Source organism: Glycine soja, chromosome 20 (genome assembly GCF_004193775.1).
Source record: "Glycine soja cultivar W05 chromosome 20, ASM419377v2, whole genome shotgun sequence".
In the NCBI taxonomy this organism is placed as follows: Eukaryota; Viridiplantae; Streptophyta; class Magnoliopsida; order Fabales; family Fabaceae; genus Glycine; species Glycine soja.
This window is the reverse complement of record NC_041021.1, coordinates 45915037-45939502: the sequence shown is the minus strand read 5'-3', so window position 1 is coordinate 45939502 and position 24466 is coordinate 45915037. Positions and strand designations below refer to the sequence as shown.

Genomic DNA, 24466 nt, shown 5'->3' with positions numbered 1-24466 from the left:
GATAAAAAATATCAAACAGCTCACATATTTTTTCACTTAATTATGCTTTCCTTTTTTTCTTGTAATTTAGACTAGAAAAAATATTTTTTATCCTTAAATTTTTTTAGAGATGCATTACTTATATATGATACGCAAACCAAAATTTAAGAAACCGATAGTGTCAACTGGATTTGCTCAAGCGGCAAAAGAAAATAAGAAACCTTTTCTTATCCTACGAAATCCATCAAACATTTTTCGTTCAAGATGGTCTCATAACTCATCAATATTATCTATTCATCTTATGCATAAAAAAAGAGGAAGTATTATCCATGTTATTACATATTCCATCTACATTGAAGAATTAATCAATTAAAAAAAATTAATCATATTGTTCAAAATTCTATTTCTAATCACACATAAAAAAAAATCTATTTCTAATCAAGACACCCACAACGTGACAAGACAAGAAAAAGAATCTACAAGGGAACTGCAACACGATAGAATTCAAGAATTTTCTCTGACCCAATTGCTCCCTGTCGCGCACAAACACATACAACATTCATGTATTCAAAGTTCAAACATTAGATAATCGAATCGGTTACTAGAATTCAGATCGGATCATCAAAATAGTTCAAGCTTTTTGTAATACGCATGAAGCATTGGAGCATGAGGCGAAACCAGCAAGTGATATTAACGCGCCAGAACAAGCGTCTGAGACTTGCTGCTATTGATTCTGTGTAGCATTCGAATCTGTTGGATAATGGGATTTTTGTTTTTATAAATAAAAATGTATGGGCCAAGATATGGATTATTGGGCCGGGCTTAGTTAGTTTGTTGGGTTGCTGAGCCTTGTTATAGGTGAGCTAGTGGGTCTATTGGCAATTTGGTTCTTGAGTACAAATTTCAATGCTGAAAGAATGTGAAACTCTTGTGTAGTTCATTGCCTTTCTATTGAATAATAATAATAATAATAATAATAATAATAATAATAATAATAGTACTAAAGATAAAAACATTTAAACGAATTAGGTCTTCGCACTAGCTTGTCGTGAATTGGTTACTGGATCCTCTAGCTTGTCTGGGATTTAATAATAGAATATCTAATGAGGGTAATATAATAGTATGTGATATCAGTTATAGAGATGTTTTGGAGCTGCAGCAGTCGAATGACAGAAGTATAATATAATGTTGCAGTGACAGAAACAGCACAAATTGACTGCTTTTATGGAAAGCTTTGGAGTTTTTGTCTTGGTGAATAAGCTGATAAATAGGTTTTGGTATGTATTATGTGGTGTTTTGATCAGACTTACTCTTTTGGGAGGCATTGTATCAGGGGGGGATGTTTTCTTTATTCTCATAAATACTTAACCTCTGTTGGTGATTTGGAACACATCTTGTGCGACAAATTCTGTTTCAATAAAAAATTTCCTTCAAGAAAAATATATAAAACTTCAACAACCTCTTTATATACATAGACATTAATTTATAAAATGTTGATTCCACACGGTTGAACCTTTCACCAATTTCATGTCAGTAACATAAGATGATCCAAATCGGATAAATATATACTACACTCACAGCATACAGATCCTGGAACTATAATCGAACAATTACAGGTAGAGAACCAACCGACTTTTATTTCATGAATCAACAGTGAGAAAAAATTCAATAGACACAAGCTTACGGGTCAGTGCATGCTAAGCAAAAAGGAGAAAGACAAGAAAACAGAACAGTGACCATTGGTGTATTTACAAACTATCCCTATGAAAAAGAAAAAAAAAAAGCAGTAAAGGGTTGAGTTCAATTTTCAGACATCCTTGTATAGTATCTGAAATTTTGGTATACTTTCTGGCGGGAGAGGACAATTCACAATAAGCTTTCCCTTCATCGCTCCTCTAAATATTGCCTGCAGGAATATAGAAACAGTTTTGTGAATACTGATGATAACCCCCTGAAGAGCAAACATTTCCAGATTCCCACCAGAGACTGGTAATTTGTAAATTGTTTTGAGATTTTTGCGAATGATAGTATTAAAACAGAAACAAAAGAATTCTATTAGAACACTGAAATTCATGGGCCCGTTTGATTCCTTTTTACTTTTTTGTTTCAAAAATTGTTTTCTAAAACAATTCCACACTACACAGGATCCTGTTTCTCATTCAAAATCTCTTTTAAGTTTTTGAAAAGTGTTTCCAAAACAAGTGTTTTAAGGACCAAAAACCAAAAATAGCTGGGAGATGTTTTCTCATCCTCTTCTGTTTTCTTCAAGGGCTCATGAGACAAACTTCTATAAATATCTTTAAATTTGTGCTTAACCTAACTCAACCCCTTGCACAAGCTTTATAAGCATTACTTAGCCTTATCTCTAGTTGATGTGTGACTAAACACACCCCGTCACACCCAGTACAATTAAGGTGCTATAGCCCAAAGAAGCCACAATAACGCTGGGCCTTCAAGAGAATGATTCAAAGTTATTGCAGGGTGGAACCATGCAGTACCAGACATGAGATAGATCTTCCAAAGAACAGGGTTTTTTTCTAATAAGCCAATTCATTCGGGACCCCGCAGATCCACTCTTTTTCCTATTCAAAGATCAGCCTTTTGCCTCTGTGTTTTCACATCAACAATTCTTTACAGATGAAGAGATGTCAAGGGAATATTTTACTTCCCAAACAGATCTTCCTACATCTACATATAAACACTGGTTTATCAAGAATACACAAGAAAAACATTTTGAATTGTTGATTCATAGTCAGAGATGGCTTAGAACCAATAGTTCATTATCTAATGAATTTTTCCATTCTAATACTCTATCTGAGAGTTATCAATATTTATCAAATCTGTTCCTATCTAAAGAAGCGCTATTGGATCAAAAGACAGAGACGTTGTTGAGAAAAAGATGGTTTTTCCCAGATGAGATGGTTGTTGCTATCTGTTCCAATAATGAATCATTGGTTTAACTGAATAACAAAAAGAAAAAATAGAAAACAGAAATAGGTGAGTGCAATTAAGATGACTTCCAGAAAAACAAAAATGTAGTTAGGGGTTGAACACTTTCAAATGTGCTTAGAGACAAATTTTAGAAAACAGAAAAGTGTTTTTGAAAATAATAAACAAACAAGGCCTAATTGTTGCCAAAGAAAGATGTACTCAATTTATTAAGGACAGATCTAGGAACTAACACTTGAATAAAACTAAAATTTGAAACATTTGACAGAGCAAAACTCCCATTTTCTATCTAACAAAGAACCACTTCCTCCTCTCCTACTAGTCTAGTGGGCTTATTTCGTACAAACCTTTAGTGTGTTTTTTCTTTATTAATTTGTATTATTCATTTTTATTAGAAATGAAGCACAAGGATGGCTCTGGTCCGTCTCTGGCAAGGACTCCTATGTATTGAAGGATTTATAATGAAATGGAACGAAAAAGTGATATATATTAGCAATTATAAAAAACTATCCTCCTGGGGTTCCCCTTGCAATTAAACTATAAGTACAAACACCAAAAGTGGGTAAAGTTATAAAGAAGCTAACCAAACACCAAATAAATGAACCCTAGATATACAACTATGCATCTCCCATCCAATTATCAAGGGAAGAAAAAGAAAAAGATCAAGTACTAGAAAATTGAAATCAATTTACAACTGGCTAAGACAGTTAAAACAAATACAGTTAATAAAAGAGGAAAGCATGCTAGCAAATAGCAGTGCTCACACAAGCCAGTAAGTCATTTCTAAATTCTAAGCATTCACGATTTTGCCCACCATCCAAAGGGGTCTGCTATCTACATGTCCTCTCAACAAACTAAGACTAGCTATCAAACAGACCCTTTCTCATTAAAACCTTAAATGGCCTCTTGATTATACTTTGATGAAGTTTAGAGGACAAGATTTATAAAACAAAAAATAAGAGAAAAAGGAAGCAGATGTTGACAAATAAAAGTAGGATTATCTTCTTTGATAATTTTAGTATCTGCAAGACTAAAAGCTTACTTTTATGCTTTTACTTCATAGTATTAGTTACTACTTTAACAATAAATTCAGTGCTAAATAATTAATGACTAGCACTTAAAAACAATTTATGATCATGACAATCAGATAAAAAATCAACATGAATACCCTGTTAGTCCAATAAACAAGAATATGTACCTCTACAACATCTACGAAGTCTTGCTTTGCGTAAAAAGCACCAATCCATTTAGTATGATCAGCAGTCCTACATATAGTAGCAATAAGTGTCAAAAGACTTCTCCCTAAATTAATCGATACAAGTCAGAATACAAGATAATCACGGCCCAGCAATTTAGGGGAATCGCTTTGTCGTACCAAGCGCAACGACAAGATGACCACACTTCACTAAAATACTTGTTCAACTTTTACAGAATAAAAGATTACAAAACAAAAAATCAGTATTATGTATTTAGACAAACCCATTCATGTCTTGCATAACTTCACTGTCCACATCAAATCATTCAATACCCGGTACTTTCTCAAAGAACAATAGAATAACAACAACAAGAACAATAATAGAATGAAAACCTCATTACTTTTCGAAATTTGAAATTTTTCCTGTAACCAGCAATAGTTTTCAATGTGAATCTTAACAATAAGCAAATCATCTAACACAATATCTACCACGTGTAACATAATAAAACGAAACAAACACAAGTCAAACCGAAGAAGTATGCCAGAAATTGAAGCCAACAAACAAAAGAGCATGGACCATACCCATAATCCATTTTCATGTGATGAGCATTGAAAAAGAACACTGTAGATGGTATCAAAGTGATGTCAAAATACTTGAGATAGACTTGAATCTCCTCAGAGTCAACATCAACCAGTGCCACAGTGGCAAACTTGGACACATCCCTTGCTGCTTTAGAAAGCTGTGTCAACAAGAAAAAAACACAACAAATGACTTTGATTATGGCAGAGTGTGAAATTAAATAAAAAAATATTCTAATTTTGACAAAGAAATAACAAAATTAGAATGCATAGGAAACAGATAAAAACATAAACATACAATGTGATCTTGCTGGAGACAGACAAGGTCAGAGGCACGACCAAAGCGGAGGACCACAACTTTATCAAAGGTGTCTCTGATGATGGTATCCACCTCTTTCTTCTTCGTAAATGTTGTTAACATGTCACTCATTTTCCTTCACCAAAATATTTTAATATTCAATCAAATTCACATACACTATGCTTTGATGATTGATAAATACAAAACCTGTTTTCCAAAGTCTGGCCAAAATTTTCAACAACAAAAGAAAAAGAAAAGGATTGATGAACACGAGTTTTCGCACTGTAAGGTTTGCAAAACCTTGGTGTATCAAATTGGTATAGGTTTAAACTAGAGGAAAACTTATGGAATAAGCATCGGTGGCAGTGAGAAGGAATTTAGAGAGAGAGAGAGAGCAAGATTGGCCACGAATCAATGAAGAGCTTCGAGAGACACGGGAATGATGAAAAGTATAACTCGCCGCTGTGTGTTTCGTTTAACCTTTTCTATCCCTCTCTCTGTATATAAACTAGTAGCTTTAATTCATCAGTTTTTATAGTTTTTAAATTTATTTTTTTAGTTGTTATAATTAATAAATGAAATTTTATATTTTAATTTTTAAAAGATTTTTGTCGTTAAAATTATTTAATTAAAAAATTTTAACGGTAAGAACATTGTGAGAATTAAGATATGAATGCTAGAAAAAATTCACATATTAACTTTCATTGAATAAAAAATCCTATAGGAACTAAAATTGATAAATTTAAAAACGATAAAAACTAAATCGATAATTAAACAAAACTCGTATAAAGTTATAAATTATAATAAGTAAGATTAGTTATCTCCAATGATTTCCGTTTTTTAAGAGTTATCAACCAAGATCATTTTAGGAATTTTGATCAAATCACATCTTTAGAGATCTTACTTATCTTTTGTTTATTTCAATTTATTTTTAAATTTATTTTCATTTTGTAATGCTATATTACAATATAAATTATTTATTATGAATTTAAAATATCATTTATATGTTCAATAATAATTATTTTTCTTTTGTCTAAATTATGTATCTAGTTCAAGTAGAATAAGATGAATATCATGCATGCCCAAGACTCAAAATTGAGAGTTTTGATTAAACTGAAATAATTTTATGTCAGTTAATCTTTTTGTTTGGTAGTTATTTTTATAAATTTTAATATAATTCATATATTCAATTCTCTATCTTTTATATATAAAAAAATCATAATGATATAATAATAATAATAATCTCGAATGACAGTATTTTTAGGAATCTTTCTAACTTTTGTATATATAAATTATAATGTAACTTATATGGCTGATCTTGAAATAGTAATGTTTTTAGATAATGTGGATGATTCATGTTTTAGTGTATTACGGTACTAGACAAAAGACTAGTTGGGTCAATTTAGTTATTTTTCTAGCAAAAGGAAAAGTTTATGATTTTCAACATGGATAGGAATTAGGATGCTTAGGTACTACGGGGACATTTTTGTTAAGAAGTCTGACTTTGATCTTGGAGTATACATGTTTTTTCTAGTAAAGAAAAGAGTTTAATGGTGATGCATTATTGGGACACATATTAGGGTTACTCACTTCAAGCTAACACTAGGCTACATTACATGTAAGGCTAAATATATTTCATTTCATAAGAATCTCAATCATTATAAAGCTGGAATGTATACTATTGTGTCTCTAACGGACACAACATCTTGTCCAAACACTTGGCCATAATCAAGCCTTGGAGAAAAAGCCAAAAGAAGTTTGAAGGATATTCAAATGTAGTCTTTGAATTTTCTGGGCCTGGATGAAGTGGTCTTTGTATCCATTATTGTCTCCCCAAGAGAGACCTTGTTCTCAAGGTTGCAGGAAGCAAGGAAGTTGGGTTGGAGCAGGGGGTTACGGTGGGCCAAAGGGTCAAGTGAAAAAATGTGTTTGGTGGTAGGTGGGGTTGGTGTAGACACAAAAGAATAAAGTGGTAGTGGGATACCCATAATTGTGCAATTTAAAGAGCTCTACTTGGTGGTTTTCATCAGAAGATGGCCCAAAATAAGGCTCAAGGGCTCGAAGGAAAGAAAACCAATCAGTGAGTTGATTATTATGGTACATCCATTTGAACCAACTCAAGGCATCCCCTTGCATAAAAAACACAGCCATAGGAAGGTGATTTTCCCAAGGAACTTGGCAAAAAGAAAAATATTGGGGTATGCCTGAAAGATCCAATCCAAAGGATTGGTGTCATTGAAAGGGTTCAGCGAAAATTTGGGAAAAGGAAAAGGGTTAGGCTTTGGTGTGCGGGAAGTGGTGGTGTTGGTGCTAATGTTTTGAATGGGAGAACAAGGAAAGGCTCTGATTCACCTAAGTGAAAACTTATGGCCTAATGAGTCTCTGATTCTAATGACTTCCGCCCCTCGTGTTTACTTCGACTTTACTTCCCTCGATTTCCCCAACAATCTATATATTCATGCTAAGGACGTAAGCGAAATAAGTGGGGAAGTAGGTTGATATAATGGGGAACAGAGGTGGTCCTCGCTTTTTCTTTTACGGGTGTAAAGATGCTTTCACTTTAACTTCATAAATGAAAGATAGTTTCTCTTTAACTTTATAAATGAATGATCCATCTCTGCATGTCTCAATTGTTATCTTGTCCTCATTGCATTATTAATTGGTGATGAAATATCTAGATTATGAAACACGTTGTGTCCTCCAGTAGAAGGCAGAGAAGTAGTTTTTTTCTTCTTCTTTTTAGTTATAAAAAATTACAAATAAAATTGTATACTGAGTGTTTTTTGGGGCTGTATGTAATTTTCTTTAATTCTAATTCTGCCTATTTGGGAATTTTGCATCTTCAAATTTTTGAATTTGTTATTTTAATTTATTGGTGCCTCTTGTCCTTCCAGGGATGATGTTATTTGCTAAGACAGCAATTGTCGTGCTTGGAGATTTAGCTGATACTTTGGGCAGTAATACTGGCCCCTTGATTCAGCAGAAGGCGGAAAAACTTTTGACACAAACAGATTCTGTTCATAAGGAGTTCATGCCATTGCAAGAAGAGGTACAAATTTTGTTTTGGAGAAGAATCAGGAATTGAAGTTGCCAATAAGCAAAACAGAAGACAAAATGGAAGTAATCACAAATGAAATACAGAACCTATGCAAACACCTGTTAGACTAATTCAAAGGATCAGCATAACAGATAGCAAGAAACTTGCAAAACCTTTGAACAGAAAAATGCAAAGATTTCAATATTTAAACATTCGAAGGGAAGAAACACCATTATTGTTTTATTTTTCTTTTTCTTTAGCTGAGTGGGTGCAAAATAATTTTGTTACACTTATATTATCACCTTTTGGTTGTTCAGGATGGTGAGGATGATGATATTGTTCAATCCAAGTATGATTCAGATGAAGATTAGGGTGATTAAGGAGCAAATCCATTGTTGGTGCTACTTAATGATTAGGCAGAGCTCACCCAGGAGGAGATCATGAATAAGTGGTTTACTGAGGATGTCTTTGTTGAAGCTGCAGAGGAAGGAGACTTTAAGAAGGATTAGAGTAAAGATGAAATGGATATAGATGAGCCTAAGGAGAAGCTATCCATTGCCAAAAAGGTATAAGAAAATAAAACAGCAGCTCCAGCTGTGGTAACTCACCCTCAGCCTCAACCATCCAAGGCAGGGGATGATTTTGAAAAACTTGCTGCACCCAATACTGATTCAAATGATGATTCATCCTTTGATGGATGGGAAGAAGAAATTGAAGCCAAAGCTGAGATATTGGGTTATGCTAAGAAGATGATGAGGATCTGATTTGTAGGAAACATATCCCATTTAATGTATAGATTTGATTAGGATCTGATTTGTAGGAAACATATCCCATTTAGGAGAAACTTAACTCCTCTAATTATGTGTGATTATTACTATCAGTCTATATAAACGAGCATTTGTTGTGTTCTCTGACTCACAGTTTACACACAAATATCCCTCAGTTTATCCTATTTTACATAAACAAATTAATTTCCTATCCTAAACTAGAATATGACTACATGAGATAAAAAATTTCTTCAGAAACCAATGTCTGCTATGTAAAACTAATAAACTGGTGTCTAAACAAAAGCTTAAGAATATGGAATTGAACAAAGTTAACAAAAATGGTAGCATGCAGCAAGCTTCATGTGCTTAATGATTCTCAGACAATGGTATGATTTGTAACACAAAATGTCATATCAATGGGGTATTTAAACCGGGATTTCCTAGATTTCCACCCTTTATATTTAACTTCATTAGGGATTTTTTGCCTATAACATTGAACACGCCAAAGCAAGGGACTAGGGTTAATGTGTTGAACTATGGTGCAATAGTTGAAATTGTTTTCCAAGGGACAACAAACCTTGTTGGAGGGACAGACCATCCCATCCATCTCCATGGCTACAGTTTCCATGTTGTTGGATATGGGTTAGGCAATTTTAACCAAAGCGTGGACCACATGAATTTCAATCTTGTTGATCCTCCTTATTTGAATACAGTGGTTGTGCCTATAAATGGATGGGCTGCCATTAGATTCGAGGCTGTAAACCCTGGTATGTGGCTTGGAATACCATCTTAATTCTATTAATTTGAATTTTTTTTTATTTTTCCATTTTTTGTTTTCTAAGTTGAGAGTTTAATTTTGTTACATGAATTGCATGCATGTGATTTCAATTACAGGAGTATGGTTTATGCACTGCCATCTAGAACGCCACTAATCTTGGGGTATGGAGACAGTTTTTATTGTGAAGGATGGAGAGTCTAAAAATCTAACATTGCCACCACCACCGCCAGACATGCCCCCATGTTGAAGAAAATTAAATTCTGGACTTTTCCAGTTTAGTGAACTTTGAAAACATTAAGTTACAAATTTGTTTTACCTTTTCTTTCAAGAAGGCGTGTATTGCAGATTTGGAGAAAAAAGTTCTCCGTGTGCTTTGATTTGTCATAACTTTGTTCTTTTATTATTTTTGGCACTTGTATTGCAGGGCTTTTCCATCAACATCTGACATTTATGGCATTAAATTCTCCTTTAATTATGATTTTCTTTCGGCTGTTGCTTTGGTGTCTTATCTTAATTTGTTTGGTTGAAGGGTGACATGACTGTCGCCAAGTCAAAATTGAAAGTAGCTAGGCTCAAACATGTCAAATGCTACATAGAGCAATTATCTTCATACAATTTGCATAACTATGGGAAAGAAACTCAAACATGTTGAAATTATATAGGATAGGTACGTAGGAAAAGGGAAATGATAAGGAAAAAAAATTGTTTCTTAGTGTTATATAAGCACCACATCACTAACTTCATTCCCAATTAACTTGATGGAAAACATTTAGAAGTTTCCTCCTTGACTCTCCCTAGGTTTAACTAGTTTCTAACATTGATTCGGACATAAAAATAACAATTAGGGCTTTTTACTAAAATAAGAAAACAAACAAAATAGAATTGGATTAAACAGGCAAACCATGAATCTTCAACTATTAATTTCAAATTCTGTAGCATACATGAATCGAATTAGTACAAATACAGTTTCATTTTCCTCATTTTGAATAGATAGCATGAAACTGTGAAGCAAGCAACTTCTCAAGCAACAGAAAAGATACCAGACCAAGAGCTTAGAGGTGACAATACAATCCACAAACTAGGTTTAAAATGAATTGAAGACCGAGAAGTACCCCGAGAAGATGAGATGAAGAGATATATGAAGTCAGGAAGATGAGAGAAAAACCCTTGCGAATTTGCAATTAAGGGCTCTTAACATAGGCTTGCTAACTTACTAGAGAAATGTATAATTGTTTAACTGTTATGGTTGGCTTGGAATCCAAGTGATGCTGCCAATGGAATCTAAAAACCATTTTGTTCAACACATCAATGGTGGACTGTTTGGTTTGCTGTTGTTTGGTATCTTCGGCTGCATAGAGATAGTGTTGTATTCATTCATGAAGTTGCTATTACAGATTTTGTGTTTGATATGATTAATTTAGATCTTGGTCGAGGTTGTCTAGAAGGATAAAGAACTTTTCATTCTCTTTGTATGAATAGTCAATGAATCTCAACCCATGGAATGCATGAAGAGAATGTAGGGTGTTAGACTGTTAGCCTAATGATGTTCATATAGTTGTGTGGGATTCTAGTACTTGTGCTGATAGGATTGCAGGTTAAGGAACAATAATATGTTTACTTGTATATGAGATACAATATACCCCATGTTTTTTGGTAATGAAAATTTTAGGTGAGTTGTGGACTAGGGATTTATAAGAGCCAGGGCATGAAAGGTCCTCACATAGGTAGTGAGATTGGAACCTAAATTATTTTTTTTGTAAACAGAATAATATATTTAACAAAAGAAAGCTGAACAAAAGCACAACGGAAGTCATGATTCAACAACATACATAGTCTCTTACATAAGCTCCCATAAAGAGACAAAAAAAGTGATGCATACCACACAAATCAGCACCAACATAAACAAGTCTCTAATGCAAAAACAAAAGCATACATCAAAAACCCCTGCTGCAGCAGACAATCAAACAATAGAATCCCTTCATCCAATATATAAAAGAATTAGCAGAAAAAAGGAAGCCTCGAAGGAAACATGCCACTTTTAAGGAAAGTTAAGCAAGTGTAATTCCTTTCCAAACAGAGAAAACTTTCCACCATACTCAGTCCATAGATAGAGTGGAACCAACCCACCAATCGAAGTTAATTTCTAGAATCATTGCAAAAACACTTTAACATTTCATCATAGCATGTTACAGGCTACGAGATTCGTAAACTTACCGGTACGATGACCTAAGGCGCACAGCAGATAACACTTCTTCGAGATGGCAGACAGGTCACGGCAGGGGCGACCTCACTATGCGAGCTCCACTGCACAGAATGGACGTTGGCGAGAGAGCGACGTTTCGAGGGACCTTCAGGGACTGGTGTTTAAGATAGGGAGAGTGAGGTTTGAGGGAGACCTCTATAGTTTGTATCTAAAAATGTTTAAAAAACCATTGTCTAAAAAAATACATGTCGCCAATAATAAAAAATATTATTGCAAGAAAAGCAATAGATAATTCTTTCATTTAGCTATCGAAATTTACAACTAACAATTTATAAACTACCTCAAAAAAAAAAAAGTGATAGATAAAGTCTAAAATTTGTGTATGGGTTTTTAACTTTTTATATAAATTAATGTTTCAGATTAAAAGAATTATGGTTTGTCTTTTTAATGTTCCTATACTTCGAATAATTTTTTAATAGATACAAATTATTACCACATAATATTTTCCATTATATTTCTCCTTTATTTTTTTTATCTTTACTAATTCTTTTATTCTTTATTTCACTCCTAATTCTAAGTTTTTTTAGTAAATTACAAAAACACTTCCTATTTCTTTAATCATTACCATAACCTTATCATAGAAGTGTTAGTATAATATATAAGAAGATGTCAATGTAATGTTTTGAAGCATAAAGATTATTAGTGTAGATATAGAAGAAAAAATAACAGTGTTATATGTAATTAAAATAAAAACTTAGGAAGTGTAAGTATTATTTGCTTTTTTTAATGAAATTGAAATGTTAATTATATATATATATATATATATATATATATATATTCATCAAATATCGCGAGTAAATTAATCATATTATATTTACATGATAAAATGAATGTTATGTCCCTGGATAAAGCAAGATAAAAAAAATGAAAATTAACGCATGCATGAACACTGCTGTACAAGTGCTAAGTCAGCCACGAGAGTTATATTTAAAAAAAAAAAAAAGAAACAGGGCATTCGCTTTGTGCACCTGGCAAATTATTTGTGCACCCAGCTTTTTTCTATTTTTCCAAAATTACCCTTGGCAAATTTACAGATCCGTATTCCGTATGGACCCATTATGGATTGACAATCTGTATGATTCATATAGGATTCGAATCTTTAAGTTATCAAGATGACGTTCTAACCAACTTAACTAATAAATCAATTGTATTATAAAATAATTAATGTTGTTATATATAATACTAAAATTTCTAATGCATATTTAATACACATGTAAATTTACTTTATAAATTTTAGTATTATATATAACAACATTAATTATTTTATAACATAATTGATCTATTAGCTCAGTTGGTTATTGGTTAGAGCTTTGTATTAATAACCTAAAAGTCACATGTTGGAATCCTACATGGGCCATTAATTTCAAATTAAAAAAGTCCGCCCAATCCGTATGGACCCATTATGGTTTGCAGATCCATAAATTTTCCAGGGGTAATTTTGGAAAAACAGGAAAAGCACTGGGTGCACAAGCAAGTTTCCTAGTGCGCAAAGCAATTGCCGAAAAACGGGTGGCTCATCATAGGACCTTCTTCCGGCCCATATTTTGGGACAAGAAGGCCTTCTTAGGCCTTAGCAAGCGAATCAATACTCTCGATAAACATATATGGTGGAGCCATATACATCTTCTTCATGCATTATAAGGTGACCCAACTCTCCATAAATTATTAAGTCATGGACGAAAGTCACGGCCAATTGGCAGATAGATTTAATTATTGATAATGTGATAAAATTTTATGTTGTGAACAATAAAAATACTTAATATTAACTATCAGATTAAAATTAATTAAGTGATAAGATCCATTTTTACTATATTGCTGTTCCTCTTTTCTACCCATTCTTCTGCCCCTGCGTCACAAGTCACAATTATTCACAATATTAGATTTTGTAATTTGCTCTGCTTCTAAACTCTCCTACGTGTATGTCCTCGATCTTATTCACCTGTGTTAAGAATTTTTTATTATACTGAGAGAGGATAGTGGGCTTTATTTATTGATTTACATATTTGTCCTTGAATATTTAAAATAACGAAAAAGATTAATATTGTACGAAAAAATTACTTACTAGTTACAAATTGTATTTTTGAAAAAAAAATATTAATCATCAAATTTTAAGTGACCCCATACAACCGTGATTGGTTCAGGTATGTCTTAGCTACTTTCTTACGTGTATATTTCGTACCAAATAGCAAGGTTCTTAAAATAAAGACATAGAAACAGGAAAACAAAAATATTTAAAATTGGTAGCAGTTTAAAATCATGGGAAAAAATAAATTGCTGAAAAAATGTTTCAAATCGTAATGGTTTGATTATGTGCTATAAGTTATATTATTTTTAGTGGTTTATTGTGAAAAAATATCAATTATATATATAGTCAAAGAAATTATTGAAGGTGATGAGAGGGTGGACAATCACTCGTCAGAAGCTTATATCCCGTAGGATTAAATTACTAAGAATGTAATGTAGAATGAAGTATTTTGTGGTTTTTTCATTCTATTGTATATATACTTTGTTTATTACGACCATTGTGTGAAAATGATCTTCTTGGGATGCTAAAATTGTACTTTAATGTTTTATTAAATATATTCTGACAACTAATTTATCCATAATCTATCACAATCAGGTTTTAATAGTAATATTTGTACAAACACATGCATTATGCTTGAGTTTAATTGAAAATTTATCTGTGATTCCGTATTATGTTGACTATTTAGTTTTATTTTAAATTTAAAGGGATCGAGGCTGTGGAACATGCATGCACGATATGTAAGGCTTCCTCCATGGCAGTGGTGGAACTACGATAGGTTGGGTGTGCACTTGTATCTTTTTATTTTTTAAAATTTATCAATAAATTTTATTTTAAATTAAAAATTATAAATAAAATTTTATATTTTTATATTTTATTTTATCTATATTTATATAGTTGAATTCACTTATTTTATTTTTTATAATTTGCTCTCAGATCTTGATTTTGCCCTTAATCAGTAGGCTTCCTCCACTGTGGTGAAGTTTTTGACAAAGGGTTGCAATACATCCGTTATATAATTATTAATTAGGTTAATGCATAAACGCGTGTTTTTATGTAATTTTTTATATTTTGTGCATGATTAATTTACAGATTAAAATATTGTGACGTGCGTTCCCATACAAAAGATGAATAGAAAAGTAAGAGTTGAGAACCATTGGAATTTACGTTTGAAGCTCCTCTAACGAATTCCCAAATACAATGTCTAATGTTTTTAAGGACCGATTTTGATTCTTAGTTTTTTTTAGAGTTTATTGAATTAAATTATATAAATATTACTCCCTTCGTTCTAAAATAATAGTTATTTTTTTTTCTTTTGGAAGATACAGAAGAAAAATAATAATGAATTATCAGTGGTGGCATCACAGAAATTAGGTACAAATAATTTAAAGTTGAGATTTGAAGATAAAGAGAAAAATCGTAATGTACAAAAAGGGAAAAAAAAATATAGAATATACGAAATCTTATACTTATCTTAAAATGAAAAATGTTAACTTGAAAAAAAAAAGTGATTAATAATTGAATTACTACTTAAGAACAAGGTAAAAAAATGACATCAATTTTTTTAAAAAAAATTAATGACATTAAGACATTCAAAAATAATTTTGTTATGGAAGAAAACAAAATGTTAACGAATAAAATACGAAACTCACGTTAGATTAGGATCAGGATGGCCATGCCCAAAATCTTCGAGAGGGATTCCATTTGAAATTGAGTCCTATATTACATAATTAACTTCATACAAATTTGTATCCAATCCCTAAAGTAGCTGTTGTAAATCAATTAATCAAGACATCCCATTCATTGGAAGGAGGATTTCGGTCAACTATTCCACTTTTATTTCATTCTTGTAATTTTGGTATTCCTAGTTAATTCTTGAAATATGTTATTTAATATTTTCTTCCTTCTTTTTATGTAATGTGTTTCTTCTCATATGAAATAATAAGAGATGATGTAATTTTTTTAGTCTGCTTATAAGAGTTTAAGGGAGGAGGACCATACCAAACTAGCACCGAGTTTATCAACGAAGATGGGTTTAGCCTAAGCACTAGTAACTACATGCATGGCATCAAATATATACCTAAAATAATAATAAAAAAAAGACAATAGTGACCCTTGAGTTATAGAGATTAAAATATTCTGTCATTCAAAATTATAGAGATTAAAACAAATTAAAAAATGTAATGTGTAAAAACTAAAATAAATTTAAAATTTGCATATATTAAAACAAGTAGTTTACATAAAAGTTCTACAGTATATGAATAAAAAAGAAATTGAATAAAAGTTATATGAACACCTAATGTTATAGGACATTTAGAGAGAGATAAAAAAGAGGAGACAAAAATATATGTATAATAAATAGTATAATGTGATAAAAAAAATGAAGAATATTGATGGATTTTTTATATTTAAAAGTGTCTAAATATTGTTCATATTTAGATTTATCTCGAAAGACAATAACTGTCACTAATATAACTCTTCGAGCAGTGCAGTTAAGGTAAAAGTGTATAACCGCGCGAATGCTACACTTGTCCCTTGATCAGATAAATATTTTTTTAATTATCACATGCAAAAAAAAAAAAAAAAAAAAACAACTTGATTTTAATGGTGAAAAACTGAAAACTCTACAGTTTTATTTTAATGACAAAATTCCACTTTTGGTTCCTCAGTTTATTTTCAATTTTGGATTTGGTTTTCCTATAATTTAATTTACAAATTTGGTCCTTAGTTTTATAAATTCCTAAAAAATTGGTCCTGAAAACCCAATTTGAATGTTGACCGTTAACCTCAAACGTTGACGGCCACGTGTCAATGTCACATGTGATTGTCACGTGCCAATATCTAAGTGGTTCCCTGTAAAAACTTTATTTTTTTAGATAAAATTATACTTTTGGTCCCTCAATTTTACTCCAATTTCGATTTTGGTCCCCTTATAATTTAATTCACACATTTGGTTCCTGAGTTTTATAAATTCCTTTATAAATTTAGCCAAATTTTATTAGTGGAGAAGTTGTATTTCAAATTTCAAACAAAAATATCATTGTCATACATAGGCCACTTAAGCAGTTGTATATGCATAATACCGCATGGAGGAGCAAAAAAAGAAAAAAAAAAGAAGAGATTATTACAAAACCTATTAAAGTAAAAGATCTAAAAATTTCAGACCCAAGTTGAGATTTATGCACCACTTTCCCAAGTTGAACAATCCCAAAAGAGAGAGAGACAAAGAGTGATTTTTCTCTGGGTTCCAAATGAGTGAAAAACATGTGATGAAGTGCGAGATTTATGAAGACCTACCAGGTCTCTAGTACCATTGGCTAAACCATTCAAAAGATCAATTTTACAGGAATAATTGATAAAGGGGATTTATAATGGGAAACCAAATGTGTGAATTAAACTATAGGGGGACCAAAATCGGAATTGGAGTAGAACTAAGGGATCAAAAGTGCAATTTTACCTACAAAAAATGAAGTTTTTACAGGGAACCACTCAGACGTTGACACGTGACAGTCAACGTCCGAGGTTAGCGGTCAACATCCAAATCAAGTTTCCAAGACCAATTTTGTAGGGATTTATAAAATTGGGAGATCAAATTTGTAAATTAAATTATAAGAGGACCAAATTTATAATTGAAGATAAAATGAGAAACCAATTTTACAATTTTGCCTATTTTAATCCATATGTAGAAAGAGCCTCGAATCTATATAAGGAGGAGAACAAGAGAGTAGGTGGTAGGAATCCTTTGGGGTCTTGCTATCTGGTTCCTCTTGGTGCTTTTTATTGAGAGAGGTAAGTTCTTATTCCTTAGCTCTATGCTCTTCTCTCTCAACTAGATTCAGTTACTAAATTCACAATATGCATTATATTTATTATAAGGCCTCATGCTCTAACTTCTTACACGTTTTCTGGTATATGCTTTTAGATTTTTCAAAACTAAATCATGCTCCTATACTATCACAGACATGGCCAATCAGCCACTCTCTTAACAAAACACACAAATTTGCAACCACAAAAATAAGAACAGTCACTTTCAAAAGGATAGAGTACATATATATATGCTGTCCAAAACGTGCAATAAAGTGCAAATATTTCTCCACATTTATTTGTGTTCATGTAATGTAATTTTCAAAATATTCCCAAAGGCCCATATGCTCTCACATCTATGATCTAACACTTTTTTTTTTCTTGTCTCTCGCCCCAGACATGGACACTATACTAAGTACAACGTTGTTCCTCATGTTGACATGCTCCATCATGCATGTTCTTCGTTCACTGCATGCAAGAATCAGAAGAAAATCAAACTACAATCTTCCACCAGGACCCTCTCTTCTCACCATCATCAGAAACTCCGTACAACTCTACAAAAAGCCGCAGCAGACAATGGCCAAGCTTGCCAAAACCTACGGCCCCATAATGCGCTTCACCATAGGCCAATCAACCACCATAGTAATCTCCTCAATAGAAGCCACCAAAGAGATTCTCCAAACCCATGAATCCTTATTCTCGGACAGAACAAACCCCGACATCACAACCTCGTACAACCACAACCGTTACAGCCTGGTCTTCCTCCCTGTCTCACCCCTCTGGCAAGAACTGAGGAAAATCTGCCACGGAAACTTGTTTTCCGCAAAGACCCTTGACGCAAGCACGGAGCTTAGGCGCATGAAAATGAAGGAGCTTCTCACCGATATCCGCCAAAGAAGCCTCAACGGCGAAGTGGTGGATATTGGAAGAGCAGCGTTCATGGCATGCATTAACTTTCTGTCTTACACGTTTCTCTCTCTGGATTTTGTTCCCTCTGTAGGTGATGGCGAGTACAAGCACATAGTGGGGACTCTCTTGAAAGCAACTGGGACCCCGAACTTGGTGGATTATTTTCCCGTGTTGAGGGTGTTTGATCCACAAGGGATTCGGAGGCACACCACCAACTACATTGACAAGTTGTTCGATGTGTTGGACCCTATGATTGATGAACGCATGAGGAGGAGGCAAGAGAAGGGTTATGTCACTAGCCATGACATGTTAGATATCTTGCTGGATATTTCTGACCAGAGTAGCGAGAAGATTCATAGGAAGCAGATCAAGCATTTGTTCCTCGTATGTATATGTTTTCCTCTCTCGCTTTATTTTGTTGTGTTTCACTAGATCTGGACTTTTTTTTTTGCTGTTACGATTAACCATTCACTCGTTCAGCAACTCAGAATTGTTGGATGAATTCCAACAAACTCCAACGGGTTGGTAAATAACCGGATTCTTGAACATACCATATGAAAAATACTTTATTTAAAGAAACAATATCTGCTCCATGTCTCAAAGAAAATAGGCTTTAGCTATAGATCGGAAGATATTTTGGTAAAAAAAAAAACTATTGGATGAATATGAGAAGACTCATATTTAATATTTTATCTTAATAAATTCATTTAATTAAAACACTAATTCTAAATTTTAACCTTTCCTTCTTCATTCAACAATTATAAAGGGAGAGCTGCTAATATAAATATATAAAATGGGGTACATATTTTGATTTGAAAGTGGGAAGAAAAGGGAATGAACATATAAGTGTCCTTTTTATAAGATTTCATATTGTCTTTTATTTTTTTATATTTTTCTTTTATAAAAAAATTATATTTTATATATATATATATATATTATAGAATTAAATAAGAAGAATGAATAAATATATTTTCATTCTATGAGTCCAAAAAAGAAAAAAATACTTCTCCCACCCAAATCTCGTCACTTTGAGAGAGAAATATTTTTGCTAAGAGTTTCATCAAATGAAAAAGCTGATTTTATGAAACACTTATATACTTTTCCTCCTAATTTTGTCTCCAAAATCATCCTCAACAATCAATATATAAATAAAAACTATTCCAACAATTAACTAAGAATAACCACATTAAAATACTTATATTTATCCGGGTACATCAATGAATTAGGGATATTTAGGAGTTGGATTTGGTTAATACGGTATCCAGTTAGGTCAAAATTTTACGGATGTTTAAAAAATGTTTTATTTTTTATTTTTCTTACAACAATAACTTATTTTTGTCTAAAGCTTAATGTAGTATATAATGAAAAAATACACTTTAATGATAATAGATATTTTTATTTTAGATAAAAAAAATTATATTAGCATAAGAATACAAAATCAAAAACAGGACAAAATAACAACTTAAAATAGAAAAAAATCATAAATAGTTTAATTTCATAATTTAATAAATCATGTGAACTAAAAATTATCAATGTGTTTTGTATTTAATGATTAATTTGTATATAAAACAAAAATTAAATTATATAATATTGATTGAGTGGGGTTTAAAATAATAAAACTTATTATTCAATTGGTTCATGATTGAGTTCTTATACATTTTCTTTTTAAGTTTATGGATAAAAAAGATGAGTGCTAAAAACATATTTTCTCTAACTGCTTAACATAGGTTGAAAATTACAAAATCAAAATAAAGAATGAATATGATGCATGATCTATAAAATTTTATTTTGTTATAAATTTTGGCAAATAAGATAGAGTGGGATAGAAAGTGGGTTTCCTATATATAAAAAAAAAAGTTAACGAGAGACCATTCATTAAGTTTCTCTCTAATACAAACACACGAATGTGTGGAAATGTTATTAGTGAATCCATTTCCTGTTTCGCTAGAAACGCTAATTAGCGTTACTGAATTTGCAACAGGACCTGTTCGTTGCGGGGACTGATACAACAGCGTACGGTCTAGAAAGAACAATGACGGAACTAATGCACAACCCAGAAGCCATGTTAAAAGCGAAGAAGGAGATAGCAGAAACAATCGGAGTAGGAAACCCCGTGGAGGAATCCGACGTGGCGAGGCTGCCATACCTGCAAGCAGTGATAAAAGAGTCTCTGCGAATGCACCCACCAGCCCCGCTTCTGCTGCCACGCAGGGCCAAAACGGACGTGCAAGTGTGTGGCTACACGGTCCCAGAGGGGGCCCAAGTCCTCATCAACGAGTGGGCCATAGGGAGGAACCCTGGCATATGGGACAAAGCGCATGTGTTCTCGCCAGAAAGATTCTTGCACTCTGACATAGACGTCAAGGGTCGCCACTTCAAGCTCACGCCCTTCGGGAGTGGCAGACGCATTTGCCCTGGCTCGCCACTCGCCGTCAGAATGCTCCACAACATGCTCGGCTCCTTGATCAACAACTTTGACTGGAAGCTTCAGAACAACATGGACCCCAAGGACATGGACTTGGATCAGTCCCTCATGGCTATCCCTCTCGCCACAGCTTAATTAGCGCCTCTTTGGAATCTGTTCACACCCATTTCAATGTACTGTTCTGTAACAAGTAACAACTTCGTAAATTGTTACTCTTTCTTTAAACTTATGTTTGTAGCTTTTTCAGATTGAATAATTCCAGCTAGTTGGTGGCAGCTTTGGTCGAGCTTGTTGAGCCTGGTTTTAAGATGAATAAATCATCGTAAGGCTTTGAGTTGCAGAAGATAGGGTTTGTGTGAGTGTAACTTTAATCTAGTTTGATTTGGCTCAAGTGCCTCCCTCCTGTGTGTGGTGTTTCAGGCCTTTGTATGTATGGGATGTAAAATAGTGTACTCGTGAAAGAAGAAAAATCACCGTATTAAGTACTTATTCGTTCTACTGATTTGTTTTGTTGCTTCGTTAGTCATTATTTGGGGAATTGGGGTGTAAATAGAAAATGCCTAGGATAGTTGGGTATAACTTAATCCATTTGGTAATTTAACCTTAGCGTAAAAAATCTTCATGATAATCCGAATAATCTCCGCAATAACCCCTTTGCCCCATTTACCCCGAAACTAGTAAGAAAGATGACGTAAGCAAAAGTAGGTTATTAACGTCAATTACCATAATTACAAGTGACAATTTTTACTCCAACGGGACCTTGGTCCTGACTTGTTGGATTTTTTTTTTTCAGGAACATACATAAAAAAAAAAAACCTAAACATACAACTGTTGTATTATTTACAAAAACATATAATTTTATTATGCATAGTGTAAATTCGGATTGGGATCCTAATTACACAGTATTTAAAAAAAAAATTCAAAAATCTGGTGAGAATTCTCAAGGTGATTTTTTTTATTATTTTTAAGAGAATTTATTTTCTTTTTAAGATTTAAAAATAATATAAACAAAAAATTAAAAAATATATTAAAAGAGATAATAAAGTTTAAAAAAATAGTTTAAAACACTCACTGAAGATTTTTTTTAATTTATATATAATGTGAAATTAAATATATTAATAGTAAATAGAAAAAGAAATTTAATTTAATTGACTATAACTTTTAGAATGATAGAAACAGTTATTTTTTAAAAGACTTAATAACCTATAGATTAAATAATATTTTTATTGACTCCTTTTTTTCTCATTCATATTTATATTAATATGTATTCTTATTAATTTTGATTTTGATTTTATTTTTTCTGATGGTTGAATTAACATATAATTATAATCTTTCGTGTGATGGTGAATAATGATGAGGCATCCAAAAATAATTGTTGGGACACAAAAGGTGACGAATTTTTCTTGCCTGGGATAGTTGGGTACAACTTAATAATTTAGAAATGGTAACAATAATGCTTTGAATCAATAATTGTATGAGTCGTGTGGCGTTTGATAGTTACGTTTCACGTGTGAGTCCATCCAAAGTCTGCGCATGTCGGAATCGCTATCAGCTCTTTTTTATAATTTGGTTGAAATGGAACGGATGGGGTGATAGATTGCCCTTGTCACATCACACAGTCACCCTCACTAGTGCTGATGATGGGACCAACACTCCGTTTTCAATAACTAAATATAAACCAATGTTGCCAAAATGGTTCCCCGTTCACCCAACTCATTGAGGCAATGGGTCAATTATTGATTTAATTTCATCCCTTATATATTTTAAAAATTATAAAAATATTATAATTAACATTATTTTATAAATTCATATTTCATATTTTAATAAAATTATAGCATAATATATCTTATTATACTATAAACATATAGTATTATTACTATTTTTTTAATATTGTATAAATTATAAAAAGTGAGATCATATTAAGAATAATATATATTATATATTAATTAAAACAATTGATGTTAGATTATTAGTTAATAAACATTTAACACACTTCAAGATGTTCGATTCAAGTCTCCTTTAGTAATTTTTTTAAAAATATATCCGCTGATTAATATATATATTATATTTGTTAAAAGTATAAAAATTAGTGTGCCCTATATTAGTGGTTGGTGGACAATGGCTAGTTTTGTTGGTGGCTAGATTTGATCCTAACTAATTAACTAATTGGTTACTATTTTCTATTTTTATAGGATTTTAGTTAGCAATCCAATTTGGAAGTCAACTTGGCCCAAATTGGAAAACGGATCTAAGTCACTGTTTTTAAGCAAAATTGGTTGGGTCTTACTAAGTAATTCCGGGTCTAACAGTTAATCCAGTATTTAACTCAGACTAGTGAAATCATCAGGTCTAAACCGAACCATTTCCACCGATTGAGCCAAACATAACTATGATATAAATATTGTGCTTTAGTTCATTTTGGATCAAAATTTAATCTTAAACTTTTTAAAAGCTAAGGGCCTATAGGAAACTAATCATTTTGTGTCATTTCATAAATGTTCTAAATAATAATTACATTATCTCATCAATGTTTGATTTTATTTTTTATAAACAAAAATTTCTCAAAAAACAAAGTATAAGGGATACTCTAACGTACAACCAGGTCACATAAAAAAGAAACAAGTTTAAGAATCTATACACCAATTTGAGTACTATTTTTATCGTATTTAAACCAGGTCTAGAATCTAATTTTTACAAGTTCAAAACACCTTTAAAGTCAAAAGGAAATAAACTCGAGGAAGGGGAAATAAATAATCTTACACGTTTTATATATAAAGATGAATTTTCAACAACCCAACCACGCGAGGAGAGTGAGGGAAAATTTTGATAGTGTAAAAGTTGGACCATTATATCACACTAAAACTTATTGTGTTTCGTGAATGCATGTAAAATTGATTTTGATGATAGAGTTTGCAAAATTATTTTTGAAATAAATTATATTTAACTTTATTAATTTAAAAGTAAATTAGTAGTAAAAAATCAATGTTGGTTTTTTATTTAATATAAAATATTTTTGCTTTTACTCAAAATTAATCATAGATTCACAATCAATTTTTTAATAGAAGAATGGATTTTTTTTGCTAAATTAATATTTTAGTTCCTTTATTTGTTTAATTAGTTAAATTTGGCTTCTCTATTATTAAATTTTTTTATTTGATCTCGTGATTTTTAAATTTATACAATGTTCCCTTTTTCGTCCAATTGCAAAAAATGGCATTAATTTTTTGTATAGATGACACAATAAAAAAATGTCATGCATTTATCACGTAGGAAACCTCCATTAGAAATTTAACAAAGTGTTGACGAAGGGGTAACAACTACATCATTATTTTAAAAATTTGGGGTTCAAAATAAATAATGAATAATAAAGGGACCAAATTAAACTAATTAAATAAATAAAGAAATCAAATTAGCAATTCGGCCTATCTTTTTACTAACCACGGTAAACAAACTATTTGAC

At 32.0% G+C, this 24466-nt stretch overlaps 2 protein-coding genes across 2 annotated transcripts; one reads left to right on the top strand and one right to left on the bottom strand.

Annotated features, from left to right (window-relative positions):
• Positions 1 to 1576: 1576 nt before the first annotated feature.
• Positions 1577 to 11976, bottom strand: LOC114401389 (thioredoxin-like protein 4B). The gene is made up of 5 exons (XM_028363902.1): positions 11797 to 11976; positions 5001 to 5136; positions 4706 to 4863; positions 4127 to 4193; positions 1577 to 1885 (listed from the first exon to the last, which is right to left on the bottom strand). The coding sequence occupies exons 2-5, from the start codon at positions 5130 to 5132 to the stop codon at positions 1787 to 1789; spliced, it is 456 nt and encodes a 151-aa protein (XP_028219703.1). The 5' UTR covers positions 5133 to 5136; positions 11797 to 11976; the 3' UTR covers positions 1577 to 1786.
• Positions 11977 to 17579: 5603 nt separating this feature from the next.
• On the top strand, positions 17580 to 21505 carry LOC114402306 (geraniol 8-hydroxylase-like). The gene is made up of 3 exons (XM_028364822.1): positions 17580 to 17657; positions 18070 to 18965; positions 20563 to 21505. Exons 2-3 carry the CDS (start codon positions 18072 to 18074, stop codon positions 21139 to 21141), a joined length of 1473 nt encoding a protein of 490 aa, XP_028220623.1. The 5' UTR covers positions 17580 to 17657; positions 18070 to 18071; the 3' UTR covers positions 21142 to 21505.
• Positions 21506 to 24466: the final 2961 nt, after the last annotated feature.

Excerpts from the sequence above, each read along its gene's own strand:
- LOC114401389 (XM_028363902.1), bottom strand. The coding sequence starts at position 5,132 with ATGAGTGACATGTTAACAACATTTACGAAGAAGAAAGAGGTGGATACC. Across the intron at positions 4,194-4,705 it reads CACATGAAAATGGATTATGG|GACTGCTGATCATACTAAAT; the intron begins GTATGGTCCATG and ends TACTATATGTAG. Across the intron at positions 1,886-4,126 it reads ACTTCGTAGATGTTGTAGAG|GCAATATTTAGAGGAGCGAT; the intron begins GTACATATTCTT and ends ATATTCCTGCAG.
- LOC114402306 (XM_028364822.1), top strand. The coding sequence starts at position 18,072 with ATGGACACTATACTAAGTACAACGTTGTTCCTCATGTTGACATGCTCC. Across the intron at positions 18,966-20,562 it reads AGATCAAGCATTTGTTCCTC|GACCTGTTCGTTGCGGGGAC; the intron begins GTATGTATATGT and ends AATTTGCAACAG.